This window comes from Balaenoptera borealis, assembly GCF_965194805.1.
Source record: "Balaenoptera borealis genome assembly, chromosome: 6".
Classification (NCBI taxonomy): Eukaryota; Metazoa; Chordata; class Mammalia; order Artiodactyla; family Balaenopteridae; genus Balaenoptera; species Balaenoptera borealis.
In genome coordinates, this window is record NC_138863.1 from 133,153,614 (window position 1) to 133,169,130 (window position 15,517).

Genomic DNA, 15,517 nt, shown 5'->3' on the forward strand with positions numbered 1-15,517 from the left:
TATAAACAACAAGGTCCTACTGTAGAGCACAGGGAACTCTATTCCATATCCTGTGATAAACCATGTGGAAAAGAATATGAAAAAGAATGTATATATGTGTGTAACTGAGTCACTTTGCTGTACAGCAGAAACTAACACAACATTGTAAATCAACTATATTTCAATAAAAAAACCCAAAAACCAACTCCTATGTTTCTCCCGGGGGGCCAGTGTGGACCCTCCCCACTGGGCCCCAGCCCAGCTCCCATTCCTGGCCCCGGCTCGCGGGCTGGGCTCACCTGAGAGTGCCCGCCGACAGGTGCCCATAGGAGCCGCTGGCAGCCGAGCTGCTTCTCGAGTTGTTGATGTAGGCCACCAGCGAGTTGGGAGAGGTCCGGATCATGCGCTGCAGGTCGAGGCTGGCGTCCGAGAGCGGGGAGATGGACAGCGCCCGCTTGCGGCTCAGGCGGGGCGTCACCCGGGGGCTGGAGAAACGCGACACTGCAGGACAGCCAAGCCAAGGGGCGTCAGCATGACCGCGCTTGTGGGGGTGATGCGACGGGGGAAGGGGACTGGGGGTGGGGACAGTCTGATGGGCACTGCGGATCTGCCCCTGTCCAGCTGGTGGCTCTGGGGCACGGGTCTCTCTTGGCCTCAGTTTGCTCATCTGTACGATGGGCCTGGTCCACACCTGGTGTGCTGAGGATCTGTGTTAGTGCCTGTCCCGTTAGGCATGCAGAGGCCGAGACCGGGTCCAGCAACGCCTGAGGCACAGCGGCCAAGTCACAAACCGTAGGTGAACTGCTCGGTGGCCTCTCACAAAGGGAACCCACCCGTGAAGCCAGCAGCGGGCCACGAAGCACGGCCCGGCCAGCGCCCAGCAGCCCCTCTGCCCCTTCTGGACCCTCCCCGGGGCAGCCACCATCCTGGCCTCTCACCCTCGGCTTAGCATTGCCTGTTTTGCGTACTTGTCTATTACGTAAATGGAATTATCAATGCTTTTTCTCAAACAGCTTCTTCCGTCCGACATTATCGGTGAGGTTTCTGCACGCAGCTGTGCGTGGCAGGAACCGGCGCCTTTTTTATTGCTGTAGAGCATCCCAGCGGGTGACTCTTCCATGGGAAGGAGAGGGAAAGGAGTCACGTGCTCCAGGGCCACGGATCACGTTGCGACCAGGATCGCCCCGAAATGCCCTGACTGGACATTCGCCAAGCAGAGGCCCTAGACTCCTGGCCGGTCTGGGGTGGGGAGGATGCAGGATGCAGGATGCCACGGCAAAAGGCAGCCTGGCAGCATGCGGACGGCTCTCCGACACCGAGGCCCTTCCCTTCTGGAGTCGCCTGGGCCTCAGGGACCTGTTGCCTTAAACACGCATGCACGCACGCGCGCGGCGCCCTACCCGACTGGCCGTGGGTACGCTCTCCCCCTCCCCGTACATACACACATAACTGCAGGGAGGGAGAAGGGCCTGCCCCCAGACCGGGCTCCCTGCTCCTCAGGACCAGGGGCCCCAAACCGCTCCTCCTGACAGCCCTTCCTCTCCCAACCAGGGTTCTGGTCTCCCCTCTGGGCACACAGCAGCCTAGAAATGGTCTGACAACATCGCTGGACAAGAATCCACATGCCAAGGTTCCGACCCCGTCCAGACCCTCCTTGGGCCCGTTTCCTCTTTGTAAAGGGTCCCCAAGCGCCGACCTCCAGGCCTGTGCTGAAGAGTGCATCAGTACCCACACCCGCGCTCGGCGGGTCCCGGGCTCGCGACGCCCGCCTTCCTCCCTTCTGCCTGCTCAGCCCTGCCCAGACCCCATAGGTCCCCTCCTCCAGGGAGATGCAGGATGTCCTGGCCGCGGGGTTGCGAGTCAGTGTGCTGTCTCCACCACTGCAGGAGAACTGAGGGCAGGAGCGATACCCTGTGACTCTCTGGGCCCGCATTCCCAGGACCAACCGATCCCCTAGAAAGCCCACCCCCACCAACCGGAGCAGCCTCGGCCGAGCCCCTGCCCTGGGGGGCAACCACGCCCAGCCCTCCCCCCGCCCCACCCTTGGCTGGCAAATCTGGGAAGCCCCTTTAAGGCTGGGCCACCAGAATCCTCCTGCTGGAAGGGGATTCTGGGGTCTTCTTTCCTAACCATCTCCTTTGTGGATGAAGGATGCTGGGTCCAAGACCCAGGTGGGTACCCTGTACGTATGTCTGTACAAGTGCACGCGTGTAATCATAGACTTTGTTTTCAACCAGAAAGGATGAAGCGCTTGTAGGAAAGCTCCCAGTTGGGAGAAAAAGTTGAGTACTCAGGGTATTCTTTTCCTTGAACATCTTTGTTTTTGGCCGTATGTTGATTCTGTTGGGTTCTGAGGCCTGGGGCTTATAGATCTTTTAGCAAGCAGAGCTATGGTGGGTTCACGGAAGGTGCTCCATTTGGTGAATACCAGCTCATTCTGCCCCGCAGAGGGGCCTGGGAGCATGGCTGGCACCCAGGCCAGCAGGTGACACACTCAGACCGTGTCACCACCTTTGTCTTGCGGTGGGAAGGACCCCAGCCCACAGGCCTAGGGACACAATGTCTCACAACCTCATTCTGCCTCACAGGGTCCGACGGAGCAGCCCCTCCCCAACCGGCGCTTGGGCTGTGCTGCAGACACGACCACCCATCTGAACAAGCATCCCGGACCACAGAGATGTGTCCTGGCCCATCAGCAACTAGAGACAGCGTGTGTCCCTTTGGTGTGGTGTTTGGATACGTCCCTGCTTCTGAATTCCGGTGCACGGAATAGCCCAGCGACAGCCACCCCTTAGTGACATTCAGACCCACTGTTGCAATGAACAGCCATTACTGTCCCCCGAAATGCAAACCCAGCTGTGCAGATAAGAAAACGAAGCTTGGGGAGGTTAGCGACTTGCTCAAGGGCAGGATTTGAACCAAGGTCCAAAGAAGCCCTGCTGTGTGGCTTTTCTCTGTCCTGAGTGTACCTTCAGAGAGATGGGGAGAGGCAGGCCAGGAAGACGCTCTCACCACAAACAGCTTTTAAATCCTCACTTTAGTGGCTCTGATAGTGAACTTCCTGACAGCCAGCTGCCTACCTGGCCTCCTGCGTCTGAAGGGCAGCCCCAGTTCAGCCCACACTGCCCATCTCCTGCAGGGCTGGGCTCGGCGGGCACCCGCCACCCATACAGCGGCAGAACAGGGGACCTGGGAGTTGGCCTGACACCTCCCCCTCCTCACCTCCTTCACAGTCGCATCTCCCACTTCCACCAGCCCAGCCCCCCACTTGCTTGGGGCATCCTGGGGCCCTTAGCTAACTGCTGTCCAATACACATTCCTCACTGTGGCCAAATCAGATCATGTCTTTGCATTTGCCCACCCCAAACCTTTCCAGAGCTCCCACTGCTATTAGGAAACAGGCCCAAGTCCTCAGCGTGGCTTACCCGGTGGCTCCGTGGGTGCCCCTGACCCCCCCTCCAGCCCCTGTACAGGGCCTTTGCACATACTGCTTCTTCTGTCTGCAGTGCTCTGCCCTCAGCAGGGTCATCACTTTCCCCAGGAAACCATCGCTGACCTCCTGGAGTTGGGCAGGTCCCCCTGGGCCGCTCCCAGGGCACCACGGTCCCCTCTCTGTGAATAGGTGCAGCTCGGGGGAGTTTGCACCTGCTTGTGTATGTTTGGTTGCTTCTGTTTCTCCCGCCTCTGTGAACTAGGGACTCGGTCCCCCCGCTCACTGTTATATCCCAGTCCTGGGATCCGGCTGGCTTGGTGGTGAGTCCAGTAGGAGATGCCAAAAGCCGGGCATGGGGCAGAGGCGTGGTGTGTCAAGGGACAGTGGACGCTCAGCCATCCAAAGTCAGTAATTACTGAGCGCCCAGCGGATGCTCGGGACTGTTCTAAGCATTTTCAAGTATAAAGCCGTTGAATCTTCACAACTGTCCTATAGAGAAGGAACTATTTATTAGGAGCCTCATCTTACAAAGGAGAAGACAAGTAGCTTGCCCAAGGCCACGTGGCTGGGGGAAGTAGAGAATGATTGCAAAGCAGGCAGGTGGACGCCAGAACCGCCACTGCACTGCCTCTGCTCAGGGGGGGAGGGTAGGTATCAGGGGAGGGCTCTCCTGGGTGCAGGGGCACACACACACACACACACACCCCAGTGGGGGCACACAGACAGCCTGACAGTTAGTGGTTGCCCTGGGGTGCATTACTCAGTCTCCTGAGCCTCTCTTTGCCCATCTGCACAATGGGGGCGGTGTGGCAGGTGTGTCCTGAGGACACAGGGGCAGCACCACGGACAGTGCCTTGAACCCAGCAGATCTTCCAGAATGAAACTGTGAATGAATACGGCTTCTTTAGGGGCTGGGAGGACTCTTTGGTGAGCAGGGTGAGCTGAGAGCTAATAATGGAGAAAAGGGCAGCAAATCTACAGGAGACGACTGAGCCACAGTGGAGGACATCTGTCCCTAAATGCTCATCCGCCTATCCGGGTGTCCTCCAAGCTTCTTACTTCTTATTTACTGGGTTCACTCCTTGTTCATCCTCACTTTAAAGGCAACTCTGAGATATAAAAGTGAAGCTTCCAAAAGACTCCTGTTACTTATGAACTGAGTGGTAAATGGGAAAATACAAGATGGGGGGTAGATCTAATATCATACAAAGTAAGAAATACACACACATCTTTGCAATACACTTAAAAAAAGATCTTGCTACTAATATTTGGATTCCCACCCTCTCGTGCGCCCCTAACAAGAGGAAACAGGCCAAATCTGACAGTGATATTCATCTCTGTTATTCCCTCCCCTCAAGGGAAATATGTTTATTAATGTGCCTCTTCCCTTGATAAATTACTAAATAGAAAGAAAAGCCTGGCACTCATTTCCCGTGGCTTCTCCTGTGATTTATGACCAGGATTGGCAGACTCGTCATGTCCATTCATCTGTGGATGCCCCCGTTCTGAGAGCCGACAGCCGCTGGGTGACCAGCCACCTGCCTGCCCTCACCTGGGCAAACGCCAGACGCCACCTGACCTGGATGCTGTTTTGTCCGCTAGTTCTTTCTTTTGCTCGTTCGCACGTTAGTTCACACACCCATCGGGCCCTCCTGCAGCAGTCTGTTTGCCAGGCACAGGCCTTGACGCCGGGGGAGCTGCAAGCAAGGATGCTCAGCCCCGTCTACTGGAGCTCAGCATCTTGGTGGGAGGTGACAGCGGTACCTGTGGCTCTGGGCAGGATCACTAGACACCACCGAAGCGGGGTTACCCCAGGTAATCCCAGAGTGCTCGTGGGGGCGGGGAAATCTCTTTCCGTAGGATAGTCGGAAACGGCAGGAGATGCAGAAACAGGCCCGGGACCCGGGCAGACGCAGGTTCTGACCCTGCCTGCCAGCTCTAACTGGGTGTCTTTGGGCGAGTCGCTGGACCTCTCTGGGCTGTTTCCTCACCCAGAAGATGGGGCCGGAGAGCCCACCTCAGGGTCACTACAGGCTACCGAGCAGCATTATCGCCCACAGCTCCGGATGGGCCTCCTGTGGGCCCGGGGCCGGGACGCGCCTTCCCTGGGGACAGCAGGGCACAGCCTCGTGGCAGGGTTTGTGAGCCCTGATCCCCACTGCTTAGGGAGCATTCCTGCATGGCCCAGCCCCTCGCCCGGATCGTTTCTGGACTCACTAAGGAGACGCTCTAAGGAAATGCAGCTTGAGGACCTTGACCTGGACCACACTTAGCTGTTCACACCCCCTCTTGCGGGGGAGTAGAAAGCACCGAGGCTTTGGAGCCCAGAGGTGTGGGGCTGAGGCCTATGAGCGCATTTCCCAGGTCTACGATGGAGACAAAGAAACTTAGGGCTCTGGGCTCAAGGTTCCTCACCTGGAAAGTGACTTTGCAACGCTTGTCTCGCGAGACTCTGGGCAGGCTTGCCAGATGAGCCGGACACACCACTCGGCCCGAGCCTGCCCTCAGCACCCTGCCCCCGGTCTCCCTCCTGTCGGCAGGCTGGGTGTGGACGCCCTCTCAGAACGGGGCCTCTGGCAGCCCCTCCGTCAGCTCCCCTGCCTCTCTGTGGCGTGATCAGTGTAAGTGGTTCTTGAGACCTCCCCAGACCCGCAGGCAGCATAAAGAACGGAGGTGACATCCGAGTGAAATGAGTGTCAATACAATAAAATATACAGCTCGTAGGAAATGTGGGCTGTAAGCACACAACATTTCACTCGGAAACATTTCAAGCTCCTCAGTGTGGTGGGGCGGGGGGCGGGGGGCGGCGGCCGCGGCTCCGCTGTTAAATCACCAATACTCAACGGCATCACGCGAGAAAATTCCATTTTAGGGCCCCAGTGACAAGCAGTGACCTCCCCGCTCTCCAGAGGACCACTAGGCAGAATAACCTCGGATTCCCAGACTGGTTATCTATCACCTTCCAAAGCCGCATCACTCCTCACTCTTCCGGCTATAAATCAGCCTCCTTAAAGAACAGGGGCAATGGGCCTTCACTGACCACCTGGAGGCCAGGAGGCTCCTGGCAGAGGGAGGGCGGCTTCTGCTGGAGATGCCCCTTGTCCCGCCCACAGCCCGGCCCTGTGCTCTGCGGCGGACGGAGGGCTTGGCTTTTCCATTCAGCAAGAACACACCAGAGCCCCCTCCAGCTCCAGCCCTGCCGCTAAGGCTGTGGCATCTTCCCCAGCGTAGGACACACACACGACCCAAAGGAGATCGTTTAGGCGTGACGGAGACACAGACGGGGACATCTTCCTCAGATATTATGGGGCTTCCCACTTCAGAAAAAAAAAAAAAGTTCTATTTTAAGGTGAGTCTGTTAAAAATATAAGACTAAATAAGTTATCGTGTAGGTGGCACTTGGCTAAGGTAAAACTGTGGGTGGTTTGCCAGTGGGTGGGGCTGGGGACACTGCTCTGCCGGATGTGGACCTGGGTGGCCTTCCTGACACCCTCTCCCCAGGCCCCCTCACAGCCGGGTGCCCCTGGTCTCCACACCCCAGCTTGACACTCATCGCCCCTGGGACGTTCTCTCCCCCATGGCTCTGCCTCCTCTTGGAATGTGAAGTGCGGGTGCTGAGGAAACAGGCTGAGTAGGCGGGGTGGCCTCGGGACAGGTGTTCTTTGCCCCGACAGGGAGCTTCCACAGAGCAGCCCCCCTGGAGCACCGCGAGAGCTGGGCTTGGCATGCTGTGTTGCTAGCACCTGGCACCATGCCTGGCACGTAGTAGGTGCTCAATAAATACCCTCGTTCATGAATGAATGAGGAGAGTGAGTGTGCATGTGTGTGGTGTGTGCGTGTTTATGGTGTGGGTGTGTATGTGGTATGTAGGTAGGGTGTGTGTGTGCATGAAAAAGAGAGAGAGAAGAGACACACACACGGAGTCTCCCCAACGCCGCACAAACTCTCAGGGCCCCTGCACCGGCAGAGAGCTTACACGTCCCCGTCACGTTTACGGGCAGCTTCCTCACGTGCACACACGTCCTCAGAGCCTCAGGGCCCTTTCCCAGGTGGTCCCGTGAGCCCCGCTGCCCGGGCCCCAGGCCTGCACACCTTTCCCTGGGAGAGTCTGAGTACAAAGGAGCTCGACTGGAAGACCCACTCACACCTCCATGGGGTGGACAGAGGCTTCCCAGGAGCACCTCTCCCCAGACCCGTGCAGCTGGGACCAGCCGAAAACACCAGAGCTGGTGGGCTTTCCCAGTTCCCACGGTTCACAGGAGGGGAGGGGCCAGGGACGACCCCACCCCCCACCCCCTCCACAGAGGCAGGTCTGGGCTCAGCCGGGTGCAGGTCTGGGCCTGAGTCTCTTGGGGCCACGTAGGCATCGGAGCTGCACAGAAATGCCTAAAACTTTAAATAGCGGACGCAAAAGTTCTGGCTGAAACTGGTTTGGAAAATAACTAAGTAACGACAAATACAGGAATTCATGCTGGACTTCACTCTGATTTCCTTGGAGGTAAGTGGTGGGGAACAAAGGAAAAGAAACCACCCGTTCCTGATGTTCACCGGGGTTTGTGAAAATCCCCGGGTCGCCACCAACCCCCACCTCAGCCCGAGAAACCCATGTGTCCGTCCAGACCAAGGCTGGAGGTGGTGAAGCTCCGCTCTGCACCTGAAGCCCATCACACCCTCAAGACAGAGGCGGAGACAGGATGTCGGTGGGTGTGCTGAGTTCATCAGGGCGGCTCCCACGCCCACTGGTGAGCTCACCTCCTCACCACCGCCCGACCCCCCTGTCTCAGATGCTCAGCCCAGACACTGCCAAACGCTGAGCGCCCCAGAACAAAGCTGCCTGTCCCCTTGCAGGCTCCCCGCAGGCCGACAGCTGCTGGCGTCGCACAGTTTCTTCCATGTTTCTACCCCAGGCTCTTTTGTGACTGCTGCTCCCTCCCTCCCTCCCACCCCCAACAGACACAGAGCCCTGCTCCTTTGGCAGGTGCTCCTGGACCTGCGGGGCTCCGGGTTTGTGAAGACAGAAGGGCCAGCCAGTTACAGCTGGGGCCCCTCGGGTCCTGCAGGTGGGCGGAGGGAGATGCAGAGCCCAAGGGGGGCTGACGTGGGCGGTGTCCTGGGAGAAGTGCCGGCTGACCTGAGTCCCGGGACCCGGTGCAGGACGGAACGAGGCCAGCCTGCGGGGATGGTGGACGGGCGCAGAGGCGCAGGTGGGGAGAGACGGGCTGGAGGGAAGGCCGCTGGCCATGTGGTAGACTCTGGGTTTCACCCCGAGGGTGATGGGAGGGGCGGAGGGAGGCTGAGCTGGGAGCTGGCACAGGACTGGATGGCCGGCCGGGGTGCTGAGAAGGCAGACTTGGCAGGTCTCGGGTGGGCTGGACGGGGTGGGCAGGCCTGAGGTGGGCTGGCCTGGGGGGGGTGGGCTGGTGGTGAGGAAAAGGTGTCCCGGAGGAGGTGTGGCATGGGGCCCAAACGTGGGTTGGACGGTGGTGCCGACAATCGGGAGACAGAGCCCTGCAGGAGGAGGTAGATCTGAAAGAGGGAAAGGGTACCGGTGGAAAGAGATGGGGACCAGCATGCGTGGAGCACCCACTGTAGAGCTGGCACCGAGCCGCGCTCACACAGCACGCAGGGCATGTCCAGGCCCCGCCGGGTCCCAGCAGCACCAGCCGTCCCAGCGAGGACGCCGCTCAAGCAGGCGTGGCCTAGACCTGCCCGCAGCACCCCCATCCCTGCAGCACGCTGGCTCCAGCTCAGCTGCTCTGCCCACTGGGCTCTCCCCGAGGCCGTGGCTCACGGGGCCCGTCAGATGTGCTGTGCTGCCTGGGGCGGTGTGCATGAGGGAGAGCCCGTGATGCTGGTGGCAGACGGAGCGGGGCCTGGAACCCTGACTTGCGGCCTGGGCAAGTCCCTGGATGCTGGGAACCCCAGGAAGCCCACCTTACAGCAGGGGCGGTAGTTCTGGCCTCGGAAGGGGGCTGAGGGGAGTCACACGGGGGGTGTGCCTAAAGGCATGGCACACAGGCAGACCTCACTTGGCTGCTCTCACATGTGCACACAGCAGGCGCTCACATGTGCTGACTTGGCCTCTCCCGCCCTCTGGGGACGCCTGCCTGACCGGACCCCTCGGCCATGGCTTCTCCGTGTCTGCCCGGCTGGCCTGGTGCCACCCAGCCCAAGGCCTTGGAAGGCGGACATCGCTTGGGGAATCTGATGTTTGGGCAATGGCAGCAAACTTTATGCCCTGTATTGTTGCTGTTGTCTGGTTTCTAACTGATGAGTAGCAAGCGCACATGTCCTCCCCAGAGCCCGCCCGCTCCCTGTGGGGGGCACCTGTAGGGCTGTTAAGGGGAGGAGAGAGAAAAGCATGTAGATTTATGCACTCAGGGGGCCGACAGGCCTCACTGCACCCCTACACCGTGTGCCCGTCCTGGACGAAACACCATCCTGGGGAAGACACGGGGGCGAGACAGACCCAGGGACCAGATTCTGGTGGCGTCGTTTGGTCGTGCTGTGGGTTCCCTTTGGGGCAGGCTGAGGGTGACACGGGACAAAACCCAGAGCTGGCATTGGGCGGACTGCCGTGCTCCTCCCCAGTGACACTCCTGTGGGGGAGGGCAGGGAGCACTGCAGGGGAGGGGGGCTTAGGGACCGCTCGAGGTGGCCCCTGTAAGTGTGAGGTGAGCAGGGCACAGAGACGATGAGACAGGTGGGACCCGGGACCCTTTGCTGCAGTGCTTGCACCTGTGCAAGCATCGTCTTGAGCAACAAAATACAGAGAATCTATAAGGGACTAAAAACAACTTGTGTACATGCGCAGTTGGGGCAAATTATGGACAAGATACAGAAAGACCAAAAACCCAGCTGCCACTTCTGAGGAGCCTGGAGCAAAAGCATGTACTGCACAAGCCCCCCTGCACGCAGCACCACCAAAGGGGTGGGCAAAGCACCTAAGCCACCCCTCCAGCCGGAGCCCTGGACCCACCCCTACCTTCACCCCATATAAGGAACCAGCTCGCCCCACCTCGGGGAGCGAACGAGCAAGGGAACCTTGTTAGTTGTTCTCGCCCTCCCCCCACCCTGCTGCAGCAGGAGCCCCCATAAAGCCTTGCCTGAATTTCTTGTCTGGCCTCTTATCAATTTCTATTGATTGAGGAGGTCAAGAACCCTGGTTGGTCACAAGGAAAGGAGGGGAGGGAGGAGGCATCCAGAGGGACTTCCTGGAGGAGGTGAGATCTCAGCCAGGCCTTAGGAAGTGAGGGGCTTGGCTTTGATCCGGCCGATAAGGTGGAGTTGCAGTGGCTGGTGTGGACGGGAAGCCCAGGGCGGAGGACTGGGGGACGGGAGGTGGCTGAGGGGTGTAGGGGCCCCCCCGAGTCTTGCAGCCCTGCCTGGCCCCACGGGACTGCCTGCAACCCAGCAGGTCTCCTGCAGGTCTGTGTCTGCTCCCTGCCACCAGGGAGTGAAAAAGGGCGTGAGGAGGATAAATCTGCAGGAGCCGCCTGCCGGCCCCTCGCTCTGGCTTCCAGCCCCGCTGCCTGGCCTGGATCCCTGGGGGTCTCTGGGATGAGCTCCAGGGCCGGCAGGTGGAGCAGCGCTGACTGGGGAGGGGGAAAGATGTCTTCAGCTTTCTCCCCCAAAACAGGGGGCTCCATCTGACCCCAGGGGCTGGCTCATGGTTAGGGTGCAGCTGCCCCTGTAAAAGCAGCTGTGAGGATGGCTGGGGGTGGGTGGGGGACTTGGTACCTCATGGGCACCAGGCACCTCATCTCCCCAGAACGCCCGACTGGCCTTGCCCCCAAACGTGCCCGGCCTGCAGCCTCCCGGCTCAGTTACTGACAACTCTGTCCTCCAACTACTCAGGCCTGAGGCCCCAGTGTTGTCCTCAATGCCTTTCTTCCTCCCTGACTCTACATCCAATCCAGGAACAAATCTTGTGGCTCTTCCTTCAAAATCTATCTGAAACGTGACCGCTTCTCCCACCTCTGCCAGCTGGACCACCTGCTTCCACCTTGCCCCTGAATCTGTTCTCCGACCAGCAGCCAGATGGAGTTCCTTTTAAGAATAAGTCAGGTCTCATTCCTCCTCTGTCCGACCCCCTCCACGGGCCCCATCTCACTCTGCGTGAAAGCCAAAGTTTCACCAAGCCTTGACCGACCGGCACAGCCAGCCCCTGAACTCTGGCCCTACCCTACTGCCACTTCACTCACTGGGTACCAGGTACACTGGCCTCTCGGGCTTTTCTTGATCCCAGCAGGCCCACTGCGGCCTCAGGCCCTTTGCACTTGCTGTCTCTCCTGCCTGTATCACTCTTTGGCTTATTTCTGCATGGCTCATCCCTTTCAACTCTCTGCTTGAATATCATCTTCTCAGTGAGGATTTCTTGATTTCCTCTTTCAAGATGGCACCCTCATCCACCCAATGCTCCTTACCCCATTCCTGAATTGTTTGTCTCTTCCCACTAAGCTGTAAGTAAGTTCCATGAAGGCAGAGATGAGTCCCTTTTGTTCCCTGGAGTGACTGCAATTCCTACAACACTTCCTGGCCCGTGATGACTCACTAAGTATTTGTGCATGTTGTTCAGACACAGTCCCCCAAGGACAGCAGTCATGGCAGGGACTGGGGTAAACCCCAGATCCCTCCATTGGGCTCCTCCCCGCCACAAAAGGAGCAACAAGCACCCTCCTCGGCCTCAGGGGGACCGTCAGCCCCTGTCCTGCTCCCCACACCCACCCTGGCCCAGCACTCACCATCCACTGGATTGAGGTAGTCATGGAGATGGGGGGCACCGGCCGCACCCCCGCTCTGCATCAGCAGGTCCCCATATGGCGTGGGGTGGCCTGCCATGAGGGTCATCTGGTGGTAATAGTCTGAGGGGTTGGTGCCTGGAGGGGGGAGGCCAAACAGCCCCCTCTCCTTTAGGTGCTCGTGGGCCACTGTGGGCAGGAGGGAGTGAGAGGAAGAAACTGTCAGAATCTGGCCAAAAAGAAGAGAAACACGCACCTGGCCCGAGGAGGCCCCTCCGGGCCCTCCAGCCCTCCCCGGCCCCCCGGGTCCCTGGGCCCCCCTCCCCCGCCATCCCTGGTCAGCCCTGAGCAGCCGGCTGGGGTGGGGCTGCTTCTGCTGATGGGGCAGCCAGATCCCAGCCTCCACATTCCTCCACTTGCTCAGAGCCATAAACAACTGCTTCCTTCTCCCAGTCCAGGCCCCACAGACGCCCAGAGCTCCAGGGTCCGTGGTCCAGCATAGTCTCCAAAGGAAAAAGAAGGTGCAATCGGAGGTGCCAGGGTGGCCAGACAGCTGGGCGCCAGCTCAGACTCACTCAACACTCAAAGCGGGATGGCAGGCGAGCGCTCGCCCGCCCTGGCCCGATAAAGCTCCTCGCCTGTCAGAACCGGGACGGGCGGTCAGCCCTGCCGGGGCTTAGCAAAGAGGCCGGGAGGATGAACTTCAGAGTATCTTGAGGGGGCTTGGCACTCAGGGGTGTGCTGTTAGCTAAAGAGGGGCTTGGAAACCAAACATACCCCTCGGGGGTCCTGGCTTTTACCAGGTGTGCAAAATTAAGAAGGTGCCAGCTCTCTGAGCTGGCTCAGTTTTGCATCTGTAAAATGGGGGTAATAATACCCACCAGTTAAATTACTATTAAAAATGATAGCATCAGCCAACGTTGTGCTGGGCGTTCCGCTGGGTGGGTACAGTCACAGGGCTGAGGGGATCACATCCATTCTCTGGTTTCACTAGCATCACACCGTGAGCGGACTCCCTCAGCAGATGAGGACTCTGGCACTTAAAGAGACAAAGATGCTGCCCAAGGCCACACAGCAGGGAGTTTGAACCCAGAGCCCGGGAACTGGCCTCCCTGCTGTTAGTCTTGGCAGGTGGCAAAGGAGATGCACACCCTCTGGGCAGAAGGAAGCAGCCGGTCCATGGAAGCAGTCATCCTCCCCTTCCTCCTCCTCCTCCTCCTCTCCCTCTGCTGCTGTATCCTCTAGGGACAGCCCTAGCCTGTAGCCCCACGGCCTCTGCCTGGCCTGTCTGTGCCTGAAATGCCCTCCCCTTCCCCTTCTTGCTTGTGCCTCTTCCCTGAGCCTTCCTTGAGTGCCCACTGTCCTCAACACACACACACACACACACACACACACACACACACACAGTCTGCCTCTGCTCCTCATCCCTCCTACAGACATCTCTCAGGGCCCGCCCTGACCCAGGCCTTGAGAGGACCGCCCCGCCTCCGCATGTATTAGTTTCCTCGGGCTGCTGTAACAAATCAGTACAGGCTTGCTTGCCGCTAACTGCTGTGAAAACAGATTTTTATTCTCCCTCAGGTCTCGAGGCCAGAAGTCCAAAATCAAGGTGTCAGCAGGGCCACCCACTCCGGAGGCTTTAGGGGATAACCTGTTTCTTGCCTCTTCCAGCTTCTGGGAGTTGCCAGCTTCCTTGGCTTGTGGCCACATCACTCCCATCTTTGCGTTGTCTTCTTTTCTATGTGTCCCTTATAAGGACACTTGTCATTGGATTTAAGGCCCACGTGGATAATCCAGGATGATCTCTTTGACTCAGAATCCCCAACTTAATCACATCGGCAGAGGGCTCTTTTCCACATGAGGCCACGCTCTCGGGTTCAGGGCTTAGGACGTGGACGTATCTTCCTGAGGGCACCATGCCGCCCGCTGCACCACGTGTGAATTTCAAGGCAGGAGCAGCGTCTGGACCCTGGCCTGCACCGCCAGGAGAGGCTGGGGAGCTCCGGTCCACTTCCCAGGAGACACGGGCTCTGTGTGGATGTGTCACACCCTTTGGGGCATCCCGGATTGGTCGCGGCCACTCGGGGGCCCACGCAGAGTTCAGGGCCAGGAGCAGTGGTGAAGGGCCATTTCCGAATGGCCCTATCCTGGCCGGCCGTCTTATGTCCCACGGCTGCAGCCATTCACCTTGTCTGGTTTCTCTTTGTGACACTGCCCTTTTCTGTCTCAAACGAATTGAACAGGGCTGCCATCTGACTGAGTTGGGCCACTCAGCATCCTCTCAGGAGGGACACAAAGTCACTGGTGGTCACCCTGGAGCCTTGCGGCTGGGGTCCAATTTAGAGGCCATGCGTTGACCTGCCAGAGATGCAGACAGAAACCTGCCCAGCTCTGCCTTCTCTCTGCTCTGGGGGGGTCCCTGAGACACCCCGATACAACACCCACTCTGCTTAACACCAGCTTCTGCAGACTTTGGCATCTTGCAACCAAGTAATTCTCACCTAAGATAGAACCTCCATGAATAAACAGACGTCCATGAATAAACAGACGTCAAATTACGTTACGTAATTTGCATGCCAAGGCTGTTTATGAATAGTTCTTTTTTTTAATAAATTTATTTATTTATTATTTTTGGCTGTGTTGGGTCTTCGTTGCTGTGTGCAGGCTTTCTCTAGTTGCGGCAAGCGGGGGCTACTCTTCGTTGCGGTGCACGGGCTTCTCATTGCGGTGGCTTCTTTTGTTGTGGAGCATGGGCTCTAGGCACGTGGGCTTCAGTAGTTGTGGCTCGCGGGCTCTAGAGTGCAGCCTCAGTAGTTGTGGCACATGGGCTCAGTAGTTGTCGCTCGTGGGCTCTAGAGCATAGGCTCAGTAGTTGTGGCACGCGGGCTCAGTAGTTGTGGCTCGTGGGCTCTAGAGCGCAGGCTCAGTAGTTGTGGCTTGCAGGCTCTAGAGCACAGGCTCAGTAGTTGTGGCGCATAGGCTTAGTTGCTCCGTGGCATGTGGGATCTTCCCGAACCAGGGCTCGAACACGTGTCCCCTGCATCAGTGGGCAGATTCTTAACCACTGTGCCACCTGGGAAGTCCTACGAATAGTTCTTTAATGAGTGCAAAAACCAATGCACCCCTGGTTCTCTTGTCCTGGACCCCTCATTTATCGAAAGACCTACTGTTTTTTATTTATTTATTTAAAAATTTTTTTATTTATGGCTGTGTTGGGTCTTCGTTTCTGTGCGAGGGCTTTCTCTAGTTGCAGCAAGCGGGGGCCACTCTTCATCGCGGTGCGCGGGCCTCTCACTATCGCGGCCTCTCTTGTTGCGGAGCACAGGCTCCAGACGCGCAGGCTCAGTAGTTGTGGCTCATGGGC

The 15,517-nt window shown here is 58.5% G+C and overlaps 1 protein-coding gene across 4 annotated transcripts in view; it reads right to left on the reverse strand.

Moving 5' to 3' along the window:
- GLI2 (GLI family zinc finger 2) overlaps window positions 1–15,517 on the reverse strand; it is a 248,308-nt gene that overhangs the window by 23,661 nt on the left and 209,130 nt on the right. For all 4 annotated transcript variants that reach the window (XM_082396096.1, XM_082396093.1, XM_082396095.1 and 1 more), the window contains 2 exons: window positions 12,157–12,342; window positions 279–480 (listed from right to left, as the gene is read on the reverse strand). In XM_082396096.1, coding sequence (XP_082252222.1) covers window positions 279–480; window positions 12,157–12,342 — 388 coding nt within the window. The remainder of the gene's footprint in view (window positions 1–278; window positions 481–12,156; window positions 12,343–15,517) is intronic.